The sequence below is a fragment of the Ceratotherium simum genome, chromosome 22 (genome assembly GCF_057802395.1).
Source record: "Ceratotherium simum simum isolate JZ-2026a chromosome 22, ASM5780239v1, whole genome shotgun sequence".
In the NCBI taxonomy this organism is placed as follows: Eukaryota; Metazoa; Chordata; class Mammalia; order Perissodactyla; family Rhinocerotidae; genus Ceratotherium; species Ceratotherium simum.
This window is the reverse complement of record NC_141921.1, coordinates 23458051-23476157: the sequence shown is the minus strand read 5'-3', so window position 1 is coordinate 23476157 and position 18107 is coordinate 23458051. Positions and strand designations below refer to the sequence as shown.

The 18107-nt window shown below is 38.8% G+C and overlaps 1 protein-coding gene across 7 annotated transcripts in view; it reads right to left on the bottom strand.

Annotated features, from left to right (window-relative positions):
* Positions 1 to 17411, bottom strand: part of ZMYM6 (zinc finger MYM-type containing 6) — a 42270-nt gene extending 24859 nt beyond the window's left edge. For 2 of the 7 annotated variants that reach the window (XM_087446328.1, XM_087446334.1), the window contains exons 1-8: positions 17268 to 17411; positions 15996 to 16162; positions 7909 to 7993; positions 7177 to 7426; positions 3448 to 3622; positions 3158 to 3349; positions 1064 to 1214; positions 530 to 645 (exon numbers count right to left, since the gene is read on the bottom strand). In XM_087446328.1, the coding sequence (XP_087302454.1) occupies positions 530 to 645; positions 1064 to 1214; positions 3158 to 3349; positions 3448 to 3622; positions 7177 to 7426; positions 7909 to 7993; positions 15996 to 16088 (1062 nt within the window). In that variant the 5' untranslated portion in view covers positions 16089 to 16162; positions 17268 to 17411. Of the gene's footprint in view, positions 1 to 529; positions 646 to 1063; positions 1215 to 3157; positions 3350 to 3447; positions 3623 to 7176; positions 7427 to 7908; positions 7994 to 8877; positions 8943 to 15995; positions 16163 to 16835; positions 16938 to 17000; positions 17149 to 17267 lie in introns of those variants that run through there. The other 5 variants (XM_087446332.1, XM_087446330.1, XM_087446331.1 and 2 more) reach the window with 5 other exon arrangements.
* Positions 17412 to 18107: the final 696 nt, after the last annotated feature.

Here is an 18107-nt window from a genome sequence, read left to right as displayed (position 1 = left end):
TCCATCTGCACTCTCATCTCTAACCAGCCTCTGATGGCTATTAAGAGCACAGTGGCCATCAGTAGACTCCTCCTCCCTGGTGCCAGGGACTCGGCATCAGACATCTTCCCTCCCTGGAGGATCACTAAACTCTACTCTTTCTCTGTGTATCACAGAGAGTAAGGAGAAAATGGGACAAGTAAGCGGAGGCTTACAATTCCATGCCAGGAGTCATTATGTATCTGGCCCAGGATGGGAGGAAGGGACACATGAGCACACCACCACACCACCTACCCAACCATATCCTAGCTTCCATCCTTCTGAAAGGGAGAGAGCCAAGAGAGAAAGTGGAAGGGAAGAAAGCACTGAGGCCCAAGACCTGGGCTCAGACATTTTGTAGAAATGACCTCTGGGAGCACAGTTGAAGAGAATTTTTTTCTTTCCAACTTAAATTTAATCTTCTTTAAGTATGCACCTTCAGCAGTTAACATTTTGCCATAGATCAATACCTAAGAGAAATTTAGGAGTAAAACACTACCTTAGATCATACCTGGAAAGCCACCACACAGCTGGAGCTGCAGAAGCTGTATATAGTTCCATTGGACATGGCTAGGTGATACTGAGGAATCGCTGAGGTTTTACAACTATGACACAAAACCTGCACACCTTGGTAACAAAAAATAAGAACCAATGAATAAGTTACACAGATGAACAAACGATACAAAAATGTATTGGAGAATAAAAAAACCAATGCTCAGTAATATACAAAACTCAAGGAACTTTACAATAATTGTAAAGCTAATTACAACTAACCTCAATTAAGTCCCACTTACACAAAAGCTAACTCAGAACTTATGTTTTTTTCCCTTTATTTTCACATATGAAACTACAAAATAAATACCTCAACCAAGAAAATCAATGAAAAACTATTTTCACTTAAAAATCAGTTCTCTGAAACTAAATCAATCTGGGGTCTTTATTTAACCATATAGATAAATTTAGTTTGTAACAAAATGAAAAAAAGGCAGTTATATTCTTCTTCAATAGTTATTAAGTCTATAAATTTATCAAATTTAAACATTACCTGAAGAAATAACTGTCTTAACTCTGTAAGCAGATAAGCAATTAACAGAGCAGAAAAGCTCTGTTTTTCCTGAGTCATTCGTAGTCTCAATCATTTCAGCTGAGGGCCTCAATGATTTCCCCAAGGCATATGGAGGAGTTTGAGCTGAATTCTATTAAGAAAATAAAATAACACTGAGATACCTAGTACAAGCATACCTATGTACATATTGTTTAAGAAAAGAAAAAAGAAAAATGACCTACAACCACTGCCTTTGGCTGAAATATTTGAGCATGACAATGAGGCCACACTAAGTATAGACTTTTCTGAAATTTGGAATGTGGGAAAAATAAGTTCTTTCACACAATAATAAAACGTAAACTGAAGAAAAATAGTAACTACTCAGATATATTAGCAACAACAAAACACGTTAAAAGTCATGAATTGGGTAGTCATAACATACTTTTCTCATCACAAACAATCAGAGAAGACCAGGTAATCCACAAACCAAAGGGCCAGCCTCAGCACAGACCTGGACATCAATCTAGAAGAGAGGTTACTTAACGAGTAAGACTCGAACAGGAGGAGAGAGAAATGATGTTTAAGGTATATTAGGAGACCCAACAGAACTACCTGTTTTTCAAGCTGAGTTTCATAATAAAATTTGCCTGTAAGTTTATTCATGTTTTAAGAAACAATAGTAACGGTTACTATTTATATAAATTACTAATATTATTACTTATTGAGTGCTGACCATGAACCAAGCCCCATACTAAGCAATTTATACACACTGGATCATAGAACCTTTTCAATAACAGAGTGAGATACTTCAAAAAACTGTATTAACAAAAAGTTTAAATTAATTCTAATTAAATTAACTTAACAAATAAACAGAAAAGTAAGAGATTAAACTTACTTCATCTGACTCCAAAGTCCAGGCTCCTAAACACTACACTATACTGTCACTGACAGAATATAAGTTCTCTCGGTAAGAAATTATATGGGGAAGTAAACGGTAGGAGAATATAAACTGTGAAGTTTCACCACATAATCTTCTTAGTAAAAGAGGAACATCATTTATGCAGTTGATAGAGTATAATACCAGTAACAAAATTAGGAATGGAACTGATTTTTGGATCATATATATAAAAATAACATGGATTCTATTCCTGTGAAAGGAGAAACAGACTGCCAAAAGTGGCAATTCCTAGAAAAGAGATGCTTTTCAAAGATGAGTGTCCATTACCAACTGCTCAGAGGGATTAAAAATAAATTGAACTTGCTAACTGAAAAAAAAAATTTTAATTGTCATTTACATCCTCTTTAAAAAAATTAACTTTTTAAAGATCTCAAATCATTCAGCAATAAACTGATAGAAATTAATATATTTAGTAACCAAATGAATTCAATATTCATTAAAATAAATAAAAATTAGATAGAGTATTCTAAGAAGGCAACATTGCCAAAATAATTACAATTCATTCCAAAACACATTAAAAAATATATTTTCTAAAAGGAAAAAGAGGGCCAGCCCCATGGCTTAGCAGTCAAGTGCGCGCACTCCGCTGCTGGCGGCCCAGGTTCGGATCCCCAGCGCACACCTACGCACCGCTTCTCTGGCCATGCTGAGGCCGCGTCCCACATACAGCAACTAGAGGGATGTGCAGCCATGACATACAACTATCTACTGGGGCTTTGGGGGAAAAAAATAAATAAATAAAATTATAAAAAAATAAAAAATAAAAGGAAAAAGATATGCTTTAGATTTACTGATTTTATCATCTTTTAACTCTTGGTCAGAATTTACCTACAATAATATGGCTTTTTCTTCACTCTCAATGTATCACAAAATATTTCAGACTCAGAGCATCATGAAATTACATTTGTGAACTCTTAGCCACAAAGGAAACCTTAAAAAATGATCTAGTTCACCTCTATCATCTCACTACCACAATCAACCCTTACAGTATCAGAATCTATCCCATTTTTCTAAATGGGAAATCACACAGCAGGATCAACCAACGAGAAGAGCTCACTTTTATTTTGCACTGCATCCCTGTGAGGCCATCTCAGAAGGGGTGAGCCTAATGATACGCAACAGACATATATTCATACCTGCTTATATGCTGTGACACTTGTTGAACTAAAAACCTTCTGGGACTGGCAAGGACCAGAGCTACTATAGCAATAGCTCCCACAGTTCTCGCAACAGTTCATGGTGAGGTTGTTGGCAGAGTGAAATTTCGAAAAACAGGCATCACTACAAAGACCATGTACCACATTTTGATATTTAACTTCAAATCGAATCTAGGAAATACAAACACACATGCATACAAAATAAGCAGAGCCAGTTGAAAATCTCTGATTTTTGAGCAGAATCCCAGTAAGAGTAAAATGTAACTTACATCAGCATTCTTCTGACACATACTGCACTTAGTTGAAATGCTATTGGTATATATGGTAACAACAGGTTTTTTCTTTAGCTCGTAAGAGGAAAGGCATGATTGGCTGCAGAAATCTTTGCTAGGAGAGGAATTTTCAAATCGTGTTGTGATCACATCCTTTGGATTTAAAATGTCTCTAAAAATAAATAACAAAGGCAAAATGAAATGTGTTCTTCATAATTGTAATTTCTTCTTCTTTGTGAGCTAAAATAGCCACATTGACTAAGGGCAGCTATTGTACAGTAGAAAATGGCTGGCCCTGGATAAGCCATCTGGAAACCTGGGTTTCAGGATCAGTTCTGTTACTTATCAGCTGAGTGACAATGAGTGAGGCAATCACTGTTTCCTCATCTATAAAATGGGGTTTATAATACCTAATTACAATGTATTGGGAGAATTATATTTAAAATATATCCAGCCAGATGCTCATGACAAAAACAGTGAGGCTTCCAGCTTTAAGCAAAAATTAATATAAAAAATTAGCATGATATATAAAATCTAGCTATAACTGAAAAGATCAAAGAAACAGATGACAAAAGGGTATTAAGCCTTGGTAGCAGAGGACAGATGGAAACAATGAGACAGAAAGAACACAAATAATCGAGTTGTTCTGTGAGATTCCTAGAGCCATTTTGTAAAAGCTCATTGTTACAATAAGCACTGACAGTAAAAACAGAGGCTAAGTGTTGTCACTCTTCTGACAAATACAAAAACTGAAGGAAATAGTCACTTATTAAAAACACTAATACAGCCCACACAGTAAAGAATAATAATGGCAATAATATTGTATACTACAATAAGGTATACTGAGCAATTTAGTGCTAGCCATCGTTCTCTTTACTCAAATCATCCAATTTAATTATCACAAAAAACTCTATGAAGTAAGTATTACTGTAAGTGCCATTTTACAGATGAGGAGACCAAATCAGAAAGGTTACAGAGCTTGTCAAAGTCACATAGCTGGTAAGCAGTGAAACCAGAATACAAATCCAGGCAGTGTGATTCTATAATCCATGGAGTTAATCATTCCACTATTCTGCCTTCCATTCTGTACTTTTATTACACAGAACTGTTCCATGTGTAAACTATGAAAGAATAACAACAACAACAAAGTACTTTAATTTTCTAAAACTCATCTAACCTTAAATGAGTCTTGGAAAACTAAGTGGATACGCTAACACACAGATGAAGTATTAATTTTGAAAAGTGATTTTTCTACTAAAAACAGAGCAATAAAGAACTTTATCGGGGCTGGCCTGGTGGCGCAAGCAGTTAGGTGCGTGCGCTCCGCTGTGGCGGCCCGGGGTTTGCAGGTTCGGATCCCAGGCATGCAGTGACGCACCGCTTGGCAAGCCACGCTGTGGTGGCGTCCCATATAAAGTGGAGGAAGATGGGCACGGATATTAGCCCAGGGCCAGTCTTCCTCAGCAAAAAAGAGGAGGATTGGTGGATGTTAGCTCAGGGCCAATCTTCTTCACAAAAAAAAAAAAGAACTTTATCTAATAACGTGAATCTGCCAGTGGCATAATATAATAATGTATATATGTAAACCAATGAGAATGGCTTTTTAATGGAAATCTAAATGCATAATATAAACACATTCTAAACGTTACACATCCAAATGAACGTTACATCTTAACATTTATCTTAGAAAAACCATACTTCTTCCAACAGTATGGCTCAAGTATTTTTTCTAATTTCTCCTTTAATTTATAAGAATTCTAAGAACAACTTTTTAATTTTATAGTCAAATATCATGTTTAACAGTATGACTCAGTTTAATCATCTACAATAGTCAGCTGATAAGGCACCAAGTAACTTTTGGCAATTTTCACAAATCAAACCCTTGCTGAAAAGATAGATTTGTCTCCAGAGTCTAAAGGAATGTTTCATAGGCTCTGAAGGCGATGCTAAATCAAGAGATCAAAACATTATCTGAATAAGAGCAGCACTGTGGAAACAAGTCTCTGACAAGAATGACTATTTTTAAGAGGATAATATGCATTTGGATGTATAAGTTGTACTATGTTCTTTAAAATTTAATTCATTTTCTTTCGATATTTGATATGTTGAAATAGAACACAGAAAACTAAATTTATTCTTCCAGATCAGTTTCATGAGAATGGTATGAAAGAGTTAAAGCAAGGTATTAGAAGGGCATTTTAGAACAAAACTGAATTTGAACATGTAAGTAAAATATTTTAAAATTTCTCTTTCCTTTTAGTTGGAGATTTCCATTTTAACAGGATCTACTTTTAGATACCTAAGACCGACACACTAAGCAGACAAAGAAACTGTCATATATCTCCAAAGACAAAATAGGGGCCTACAAATGATATGTTAAGTATACATAACAATATTAATTTTATTATTAAAAATAATAGGATCCCACTTATTAAGCATTTGCTATGTGCTAGGCCTTGTGCTAACGTTGTCTCATTAAAATCTAAAGAAGTAGGGGCTGGCCCAGTGGCCTAGTGGCTAAATTCAGCTTGCTCCACTTTGGGGGCCCAGGTTCGGATCCTGGGTGTGGACTTACATCACTTGTTGGCAGCTATGCTGTGGCAGTGACCCACACACAAAATAGAGGAAGACTGGCACAGATGTTAGCTCAGGGCAAATCTTCCTCAAGCAAAAAAAGAGGAAGACTGATAACAGATGTTAGCTCAGGGCAAATCTTCCTCAACAACAACAACAACAACAAACAAAAAAATAAAATCTAAATAAGTAGATACTATTTATCAATGAAGAAACTGAGGCTTAGAAAAGTCAAACATCTAGCTGAAGGTCATATAGCCAATAAGTGACAGAGCCATGATCCAAAACCAAGCTCTTATCTTTTCTTGTCTATGTTAGTGACTAGTGACAAACCACTGTATTCCTAGATTTACACTGCCACAGGAATAGGCTAAACATGCCAAATTCTTCAAACATACTAAGGTAGAGAAAGAAGTTTATGTGACTTGGTCGCTATTTCTCCCTCTCTCTGCATCTACACATTATTGTAAAGAAACAACAATCCCCAACAAAAGCTCACAAGGATTTTTTAGAAATAACCACACTATTTTTGTGGCCATTTAGAGTTTTTACTTTCTAAAGAATTAAATAAATTTCATATACTATTATAAGAGTGATATTATTTTATTCTATACTTCAATAACTTTCAAGATAACGAATAATTTTGAATGGTTGCTGTCGACAATTACAGGATATATGAGTAGTCCTACAATTCCCACAAATGGTTTGTTATTTCTTCCCACAGTAAAATTTAACCTGAAAGAGACAGGAAAACTGGTTTAGGCAGTACTTTTTTTTTTGCTGAGGAAGATTCACCCTGAGCTAACATCAGCTTCCAACCTCCCTCTTTTTTTATGTCAGCCACTGCCACAGCATGGCCACTGACAGACAGGTGGTCTAGGTCCGCACCCAGGAACCAAACCTGGGCCGCCAAAGTGGAGCATGCCAAACTTAACCACTAGGCCACCATGGCTGGCCCAGGCAGTACTTTAACACCAAGTCACTTATTTAACGTTATGAAACTTTAGACTTTGCAAATTTATCAATTAGCTAAAAAGCTATTTTCACAGAAATGTGCTAAAGAGATTTAAAGGAGCAATAGCATGTCTGGACTAAACTATACATGCACTAAAAAAAGTAAAGTAAAATGGGACATAATTAAGAATTTTATACTTTGAGCAGTTTGTGCAGGTTTTCTTGGGAGGAGGTGGTGGGCAGGCAGATGAAGAATATCCAGTGATACACCGCGTGGAGCAGAAGAGCTGAGTAGATCCTGTCTTATGATACGCAGTTTGCCCCTTATAAAGCATTTTTTTACAGCCAGAACAGAAAACCTGAATAGCTACAGCTGGAACTGAAGGAAGCAACATATTTGGGCCAGACGACGGAAGAGAAAACTGAAAGCCTGGGGTCAACTGTTGGGCTATAAAAAAATTAAGAGAAAAACCGTTTTAGTATCAACACAAACACACATACATTCTCTGTTTTTTAAGGCAAATTCTCTCAGTCTTGAAATCCAATGTTCACAAGGCAATAAGCACTCCAAAACAGGGGGTTTCAAACGTTTTTAACCATGACCCACAGTAAGAACTACATTTCACATTATAAACCAGGACATACATACATACGTTTGTGTGTGTGTGTGTACGTCCATATATAAAATTTAATAACTGAAACAGCAGTTTCATGAAATAGGTTTCCTTACTACATGCATCACACTCTGACATAATCTTATTTCTACTCCACTTTTTAAAACGCTGGTCAAGACCAGCCACCCAGTTTGAAAACCAGTGCTTTACCTAGAGGAAGAAAAAGACTTACATGAGGAGGTGCTTTCTCTCAATTCTACTAGTCAGAATGTAACAAATATTCATCATAATTAACTGAACCAGTTCTATTTCTTACCAAGAGGACTGTCATTGACTGAAAACACAGCACTAATTTTCAGTTCACTTTCTTGAGTTTTTGGCTTTGGGTCATGTCCATACTCCTTAAAGAAAAAAAAAGAAAGAGAGAAATGAATACAGCATTAGTATCTAAATAAACCAGAAATGCAGGCAAAAATAATTGTCGTATTCATCTCTTCTACTTTATAATCGTAATCACCCTCACAAATACCTCAAAAGTCTAAATTTACAAGTTAGTAGACTAGATTTAACCTTTACAAAAAGGATCTTTCAAAACTGGAAAAGCTTTTATAATGGTTATATCTACTTTTCAAATGTAATCTTCATACACTGGAGTAATACACAGCTATTTCAATGCTCAGTACTACCCTTTTCTTAGGCTGTGTTTATAAGAGAGCAAGAAATGAAATTAAATCTGAATAATTTCGAGTTTGGATCAAATTAGTAATTTTAGCCAATGGATTTACAAGCTGTCATATCTGTTAATGGCAGAAAAGACACGAGTTTTAATGCAATCTGCTCATTACACATAAAATCATCACAGCCTAAATCAGATTTATCCTTAACATATTCCTTAAAATGCTTTAAAATAAAATGTTATCATGAAATAAAATTTTAAAAATACATACGCATATCTTGAAAAAGACTGTCCTTTATTCTGAGATGACAACCATCCTACATTTTTTTTCCTTTGGTGTTAAAATAGCCTTACATATTTCAACAAAAAGTTTAAAAAAATAATCTTACTTTTCTGAAGCAATAGGGATAATAAACGGTAGTTCTATTTTTAATCTCCCTATACTCAGCAAAATAAATGACTGACATGTCAGTTCCCAAAGTTACTTTTAAAGTTTTTTTGTACTATTAAATGCCAAAGACTAGGAACCACTGCATTAAATTACCAGTTCCCATGACGTGCATTATGGCACCAAACGAGCTGCTGCCTATAAGGCAGGAACTATTATACCTTCTTTATAGATGAGGACATGAAGCTTACAGATGTTCAGCAATCTGTCCAAGGTCACAGAGATCCTAAGTGCACAGATGGGAATCAAACTGAAGTCTTTCTATTCCAAAACCCGTGCCAGCTCCCTCATAGAAGTACAAATATAATACAACAAAATTACTATAATGAATTCAAACCCTGGCCCCAACTGGAATTAAGATCCCCTGTTGTAGTGTCTCCCATCTCCTTTCCCTCATAGCACCTGTCATAATACATCATTTCATATTTATTTGGGTGATAATTTGCTGAATGTCTAATACCTCACCTCCTCCCACACACACACACTAGACTGAAAGGACCATGTCCACTATGGACAGAGACCGTTATCTGTTTTTTCCACCTCTGTACATTCAATGCCCAGCACAGTCAACATAACACAACAGAGAAGACTATGGGTCCCGAAAGAAGACAGAAACAGAGGAGATCTTGGCTCAAACAAATTATTTAATCGTGCTTAGTTTCAATTTCCTCATCTATAATATAAAGATATTATCTAACCAATAGGGCTGTTATGGGGGGTAAATGATTTAATACAAATAAAGTATATAGCATGATGCCTTACACAGTTAGCCAAAAGTTACACACAAAAATGCTACCTCTTATTATTATTTTCATAATTATGGCATTTAATAAACATTTGTTGAATTAATGAATCCAAGTCCACTTTCAATCCAAAGTGGATGTTCTTAAACATTATACTTAAATTTTTTTTTTTTTTTTTTTTGGTGAGGAAGATCAGCCCTGAGCTAACATCCATGCTAATCCTCCTCTTTTTGCTGAGGAAGACCGGCTCTGAGCTAACATCTATTGCCAATCCTCCTCCTTGTTTTTTTTTTGCCCCAAAGCCCCAGTAGATAGTTGTATGTCATAGTTGCACATCCTTCCAGTTTCTGTATGTGGGACACGGCCTCAGCATGGCCAGAGAAGCGGTGCATCAGTGCGCGCCCGGGATCTGAAGCCGGGCCGCCAGCAGCGGAGCTCAAGCACTCAACCTGCCAAGCCACAGGGCCGGCCCCAATATTTATTGGCACTTGCAAAAAGAGGAGGAAGTTAAAAGTACCCATATACACTTCCTTCAGCTTACCAAAAAGAACACTTAAGATTCAATAAAAAACTACTTTGCCTTACCATCAACTCAATCTCTAGTATTTCTCTAACATGCCTGTTACATTTCCCTGGTCAGTTCCTTTTACTTCACAAAGTAACTGTCCCAAACTTCATCACTGGTAAGTCCCGACCCCACATATTTCCTGCTCAGTGATGTTTCATTTCACCAAGAAAAAAGAAGTAACTAAGTAAGAACTCCCTCAACGTCCTGATTTCCCCTCCACCAGGCCTACAAATTGCTCAGCAAACTGTCCTCCTATCTTACAGGAAAAGACAACCTTCTTAGCCACGGCTAACATAGTGCTTGCATTCAGGATCCCTTCTTTCAGCATTCCACACTCTGTGTATCTTCAGCCTCTCTCTACCTCCACATTTGTTTCCTCCCCTCAGCTTAATAAGGAACCTATCCCCTAGGGAACTATTCCCTCTCTTTTCTCTCCTTTTACACCCAGAGAAAAAGTACAGTCACGTGCTGCCTAACAACATTTTGCTCAACGACGGACCACATACACGACGGTGGTCCCATAAGATTAGCATCATATAGCCTAGATGTGCTGTAAGCTATACCACACAGGTTTGTGTAAGTATACTCTACGATGTTCGCACAATGACGAAACCGCCTAACTACGTATTTCTCAGAACGTATCCCGTCGTTAAGCAACACATGACTGTACTCCATTCTTTCTCTACTTCCTCACTTTGATTCCTTGCTGAACCCAATGCTATCAGGCTACTGCTTCAACTGAAACTGTTTTACGATAACCAATCATCTCGCCATTGCCTAATCCAATAAACACTTTTAGGTTTTACCTTACGTGGCTTCTCAGACACATCGGATATTGTCAATGATTCCATTCACTGTTTTCTGGTTCTGTTACTTCAATTCGTTACTATGTCTTAGTATCCTCCATTGATCTTCATATATTCACCCCTAAAGTCAATGGTTCCCAAATTCAGTGGCATCAGAAGCCCCTAGAGGTCTTGTTAAAGACAGATTGTTGGGCTTCAGTCCCAGAGTTTCTGATTCAGTAGGTCTGCAGCAGGGCCCAAGAACACACATTTCTAACAAGTTTCCAGGTAATGCTGAGGCTCTGGTTGGGGGATAGTATGAAGCCACTTTGAAGCTCTAAATTAATCCAGTTCCCAGCTTTCTATCCTGAGCTCTACTCTCCTCTCTCTACTCTTGCTCCCTGAACAATCTCATCCACATTCGTAACTTCAACTATCACCTATATAGGGTTACCAGATTTAGCAAATAAAAATATAAAACACCCAGTTAAATTTCAATTTCAGATTTAAACAACAAATAATTTTTAATATATAGACATCCCAAATATTGCATGCAACATAATTATATTAAAAAATAATCATTTTTTATTTGATAGTCAAATTTAACCCGGCAGTCTATATTTTATCTGACAACACCACACCTACAGGTAGATTAACTTGCTAATCTCTAAATACCCCATCCATAAGTGCAAATGCCTCCCAGCGCAAATCACTACTTGAATGTCCCGTTAGCCCCTTAAACACAACAGATCTCAAACTACACTTACTACTTCCCCCCAAATCCTGATCCTAGCCCCTGACTAAATAATATCATCAAAAACTCAACTTTCTGAGGAAGGAAATTTACGTATGTATTCCTGGACTCCTCCTTGACCCTCATACCCTTAGAGATATGCTATCTCTAAGTCTGATCAATTCTACCTAAATATCTTAAATCTATTCTCTTCTCCCACTTTGTTGTTGAAATACTCAACCACTGAACATACCACTTTCTCTCACCTCTCCATGACTCAGTACATGCTGTTTACTCTGCCTGAAAGTCCTAATTGTTCTAACTCCAGTGCTATCTGCCCTGTGAAGCCTTCCTCTCCTCTCCAGACAGACTTAATGGCTCCTTCCCCTATACTCCCAATGCACCTTACACAATTTTTATTACAGTAATTACATAATACTGAGATTTTGTATCTGCACAGAGGTGGCACAAAAAAACAAGAATACAAGTCTGAAGCCAGTCAAAACTAAATTCCTATTCTAGTTCTGATGCTTCGAGTTTGATAAATTACTTAACCTCTGCTTGCCTCAGTTCCCTCCTTTGTAAAATGGGGTAAAGACACTTCCCTCATATGGTTGTAGAGTTTAAATGAGAATGCATAAGACATGCTTAACATAGCTCCTGGTGAGATGCAGTCACTCAACAAATAATTACCTCTCTCATTCCCATACCTTTCTTCCCCCTTACACTACCAATTCCCTCCAGAGCAGAGGCCTTATCCGTCTTTGTAGCTCTTCTGAAAACAAAATAACTAACACAACTGAGCCTGCAGTATCCTAGTTAAGGGTTTGGGCTCTAGAAACAGACTGCTTGGGTTCAAATCCTAGCTCAACCATTTACTAGTTGTGTGACCTTTAACAAGTTACTGTGTCTCGGCTTCCTCATGTGTAAAGTGGGAATAGTAACAGTACTTAACTCTTAGGGTTGTGAGCATCAAATGGATTAATATATGCAAACCACTCACAATAATGTTCAACAAGTGCTATGGCTTATAATAAGATTATAGTAAGCAGGAATAAAAACTCACTGAATGAATGAATCAGAGCTCAACTCTAATATTCAGAACAGAATCTTAGTACATAAGAAAACATTAAACATTTTTGATTTCTTGTCTCCTATTTTTCAATATTCAAATGCAACATGGAAAATAGCACATACTATTTGTTCAACTGGCTTTTCTATCATAGCCCACATTCTCAATCTGAAAAAGTACAGCCTATTCACCTTGAATAGCATTAATATAAACCAAAGAGAACTGAGTATGTCCCTATCCACTTAAATTTACAATGTAAGCTGTTAGTGGGATTTTCATTATCTCAATTTTTATGTTCAGAAAGCACACTCAATTAACTCATAGCATAATATTTGTTAAATTTATAAACTACTGGCAAGATATAACAAAAGAAATATTGGATCTGGAATTTTAAAAAACTGCTCTGCCATGGGACCTTGGTAAAGTCACTTATTCCTTCGGGCTCCGCTTTCTTATGTGTAAACAGAGGCTCTTTTATTTCAGTAAGACCAGCTTCTGTATGAAAACAAAATTCATTGACCTGAAGATGCCATAACAGAAGTGAAAGCTATACAATAAGAGAACAGCTCATTCTATCCCTGAGTGACAGATAGTTAAACTATATCTTAAAAGAGGAGAAAATTTTTGCCATGCTACCTAGTTTAGGATATCGCAGGCAGAACAAATGGCATGGGCAAAGGCAAGGAAACAAAACTCAAGAGAACATATCTCTGAGTGATATGCACATCGCATGTAGGAGCATAGCTCAGAAAAGGTGGAAAGAGGAGTGATGATACTGAAGAAGGAAACAGAGGCCTAAACGTGGACAGTTTGGATGTCTCACTAAAAAGTCTGTTTTGGTTTTTTTGTTTGTTTTCTTGTTTGTTTTTGTGAGGAAGATCAGCCCTGAGCTAACATCCGTTGCCAGTCCTCCTGTTTTTGCTGAGGAAGACTGGCCCTGGGCTAACATCCGTGCCCATCTTCCTCTACTTTACATGGGACCACAGCATGGCTTGATAAGCGGCGCGTCAGTCCGCACCCGGGATCCAAACCTGCAAACCCCGGGCCACCAAAGCGGAGCACGCGAACTTAACCACTATGCCACAGGGCTGGTCCCAAAAGTTTGTTTTATCATACATGAAGAGACAGGGTCTTTAAAGGGAGTCATGTCATCAGATCTATAAGGAGTACAACGGCATAACTATACAGTGTTTTGATGGGACTGTGACTAAAGGAAAGAAGATGAGTAGGAAATTGTTATAAAAGTCCAAATGAGAAATAATGAAATAGAGAGGAAAAGGAAGAGACAGGGTCAAAAAGTACTTAAAAGGTAGAATCCACAATACTTGGCAAACAAACGGTTACTTTTGGCAAAGGAAGAGAAAGAATTTACCATCCGGAGGGAAAATAAGTGTCATGGATGCCACCATCCCCCACCCCACATCCTGCAGACACTACCTTAGAACGCTTCTCAGCACAGCACTCTAGGAAGGCCTGGAGTCGATGGGTGAGACAAAACTTAATTGGATCCCTGTGTTGGAATGATACTGCCTTTGAGATAGTATGACAAATAAAATATTACCATTATTATTTATTATTTTGTTGTTTATATTATTATTTATATATATATTTTTGTGTGTATGCGTGAAGAAGATCAGCCCTGTGCTAACATCTGCCAATCCTCTTCTTTTTTTTGCTGAGGAAGACTGGCTGTGGGCTAACATCTGTGCCCATCTTCCTCCACTTTATATGGGACGCCGTCACAGCATGGCTTGCCAAGGGGTGCGTCAGTGCGCGCCCAGGATCCGAACCGGCAAACCCTGGGCCGCCGCAGCGGAGCACGTGCACTTAACTGCTTGCGCCACCAAGCCGGCCCCTATTACTTATATTTTTAATATTATGCTTTGCTTATGCAATAAATCCAATAACTACAGAGTATAAAGCAAAAGAACTGTCCAAGAAGAAAAAAATCATTTTTTTCCAAAACAACTAACTAATCGCTCCACATTGATCTCCACAGATTTCTAATCTGGGTCCCTAAAGGGCAGCCAGGTGATCTTTCCAAACAAGTTTATCTTACTCTCCCACTTAAAACCACACAAGGGCTTGGGCCGGCCTGTGGCTTAGCGGTTGGGTGCGCACGCTCCACTGCTGGCGGCCCGGGTTCGGATCCCGGGCGCGCACCAACACACCGCTTCTCCAGCCATGCTGAGGCTGCGTCCCACATACAGCAACTAGAAGGATGTGCAGCTATGACATACAACTATCTACTGGGGCTTTGGGGAAAAGAATAAATGAATAAATAAAATTTTAAAAAAAAAACCACACAAGGGCTTCCCATTGCTGTCAAGATAAAGACCAAAATTCGTAACAAGGTCCACAAGGTCCTGCGTAATCTGGCCTCATACTAGCTACAGAGCCTCATCCTAGAAGCAGGATGGCATAGACTCTGAAGTCTGACTACCCAGATTTGAATATAGTCTTCACCACTTATGAGCTGTGATCTGTGGTAAACTGTTCGACCTCTTTGTACTTTGGTTTCTTCATCCGTAAAACGGGGATAACAATATGGTTGTGAGAATGGTGCCTGGCACAGTCTAAGCACATATAACTATTAACAAGTTAATATTTATAATGCCACATGTATTATGATATACATTTCCTACTGATATATTAATACCATCTATTAGTACTGTTGTTATGATCATCGTTATCATCAGCATCACCGTTTTCATACCTTTCCTGTTCCAGGCCAACTGGCCTTACAGTTCTTCAAAAGAACCATGCATCTTTTCAACTCAGGGCTTTCCTATATGCAGGTCCCTGTCCGGAACACTCTCTGTGCCTTCACCTAGTCAGTTCATTCTTCATCATGTAGCTTACAAATCCTTCCCTCAGAGCCTTCCCTAGCCAGTCTCTGCCCCCAATCAAAACAAGCTCAGATTCCCCATTCTAGGCTTTTCTTTCAGAGCACTTGTCGTAGTTTGTAATTATATATATTATCTGATCTTGTCTAAGGTCTCTCTCCCCCACTAACCTATAAGCTCTTTGAGGGAAGGGACTATACTGACTTTGCTCACTCCTGGATCCCCTAGCACAGAGTAGATCACAAATACAGAATAAAAGGAAACTACTGTCAGATACAAAAGAATTTTTTTAAAAAAATGTGCCAAGTATGGAAAAATGCTAATACATATTGCTTTCTTTTTACAAAAGAAACATCGTATAGTTACTAAGATCCTTTTACATTCAAGGAGTAGAAAAACTGATTTACTCATCTAAGAAAATTCCTTTGGGTTTTTTTAACTCACAAGCCAGAAACTGCCTAACTAAAAATGTGAATTCACCTGATAGAAAAGAAGGAACAAAAAAAATTTTTAAATAAAATGAAATGCTTACTTGAGCATTGTCAGGTTCTTCTTTAATTTTGTCCAGAAGCCCCTGCTGTGGTGCCATTGCTTTGCCACATTCACCATCCCAAGGTTCTTTCATTCTAATTTTTTATGTAAAGGAATTCCCCAGTCTAAAATTAGTAAATTTCTTCTTGGTAACGGATAGGTGGACTCCTAAAACACAACATGAAAGATTGGTACTCAGGTTTATTCTTTTTTTTTTTCTTCATGTTTATCTATATTAAAAGCTTTGTATTGAGCATCTGAAAAACAGCTCTTCTGAGGCCACGGCTTTCTCCTTTCTTCCTGCCTTCTGTTCCTTTAGCTGCTACCTTCGCATAAGAAAAGTCTTTCTGCAATAGCTCCCACTTCCCTATTATCTTTAAAGACTGGTACTCTGGTCTTTTGTATGTTGCAAGTTACAGAGGCAATTAGACCAGAAGACCAAGACGTGGGAGGAAGTTAGCAAGCTCTAAGAGGAAAAAGACTCAGAAATACTGTTTCTGATTCCACGAGACTTAGTACTTGGAGGCCCGCTTCAGCTTTTATTTCTCTAAGTGGGGAACACGAAGCTCCCCACCCCCAACTCTCACTCAGCCTTTACTGGAGGCCTCCATAAGGGCCCCACTTCTTGACCTAACGATAGATCAGAGCTCCAGTGGCCATCACAAGTGACAAACAGGTACGCCCTTACTTAAAAGGGACCACCTGCACCTTTCAGGGTCTCCATGGGGGCCATGCCCAGGAATAAGCCCCGCTGAGCTCTGCTTCACAGTCGCCTTCCCGTAAACAAGAAACTCCCTATTAGCCATTCCGCAAACTTCCCTTCTCCTAAGAGTAAACGTACTAAACAGGACGTAGTAAACCTGCAGCAAAAAGGAAGCTCCCCAAAGTCGTCTTTATCCAAACAGTCAAGCCAGGCATGGAAATAAGCAAGTGGTTTAAAAGCCTGTGTGGAAGAAGAGACGAGAACTTCTGACCACTTGCACAGTTGTAACCCATGGGCGCTCACCCCTCCAAGTATCGTACTCGCTCCGAAATTCTCGTCCCCACCAATAATCCCCAAGCCCGTCACCGAGTGCAAACGCGGCAACGTTGTATGGGATTTGCAACCCGCAAATGCCTGTCAGCGCGTCCCTGCGGCGGGATCCGCACCGCATCAGCAGCTCAGCCCGCCCGGCGCCGCCCCCGCCAGGCGCCCGCCTCGTCACGTGGCGCGGCCGCCGCCCCGCCCCGCGCAGCCCTGCACAGCCCTGCCGCTGCCAGCCGCCGCACTCACCTTCTGGTCGCCTCCCTGCTCCCAGGAGCACCGCGCCGGGAAGCGGGAACGAGACCCAAGGCTCCCGGGCCGGGAGCAGAATTACTTTTTCTTACTGGAATTCCGCCTGATCCATCGTAACGCAACACCCGGCCCACTGCGCGTGCGCAGCCCTGGTCTCCGCCCTCCTTTCCCATCATGCTCCGGATCTGAGCGGAGTGGATCTTCCCAGCATGCCTCTCTCCTTAGTTGTGGTTGATTTATTTTTTTTCTTGATTGAGCTCTGATTGGTTTGTAACATCATGTAAATTTCAGGTGTACATTATTATATTTCACTTCTGTATAGACTACATCGTGTTTACCACCAAAAGTTTACTTTCCATCCATCACCTTACAAATGTCGCCCTTTACCCCTTTCGCCCTGCCCCCACTCCCTTTCCCTCTGGTAACCACATGGTTGATTTCTTAAAGAGACGGAGACCCAATTGTGAAAAGGTAGAGCAAGGGGTTTGGGGGAGAATGTTAGGGGCGTTAGATGAAGCTGTAAATGCTCTGCACCATTCATTAATGCCCATTTCTACAAAGGTGGCCTGCTAAAAGAGTATAATAATAAATAATAGCTGACATTTATTAAGCCAAGTGCTTGCTGAGCACTTGATATAAATCATTCCACCTAATCTTCACCACAATCCCAAGCGGTACAAATTTTTATCTTAGAGATATAAATGAAAAGATTAATTAATTTGTCGAAAGTCAAGATTTGGTATTTTTTTCATTCAATGTTGTCTTCGAGATACATCCATGATTTGTGATGCCATTCATTCATTTTGACTGTTGTATAGTATTCCACTTTATGAATAT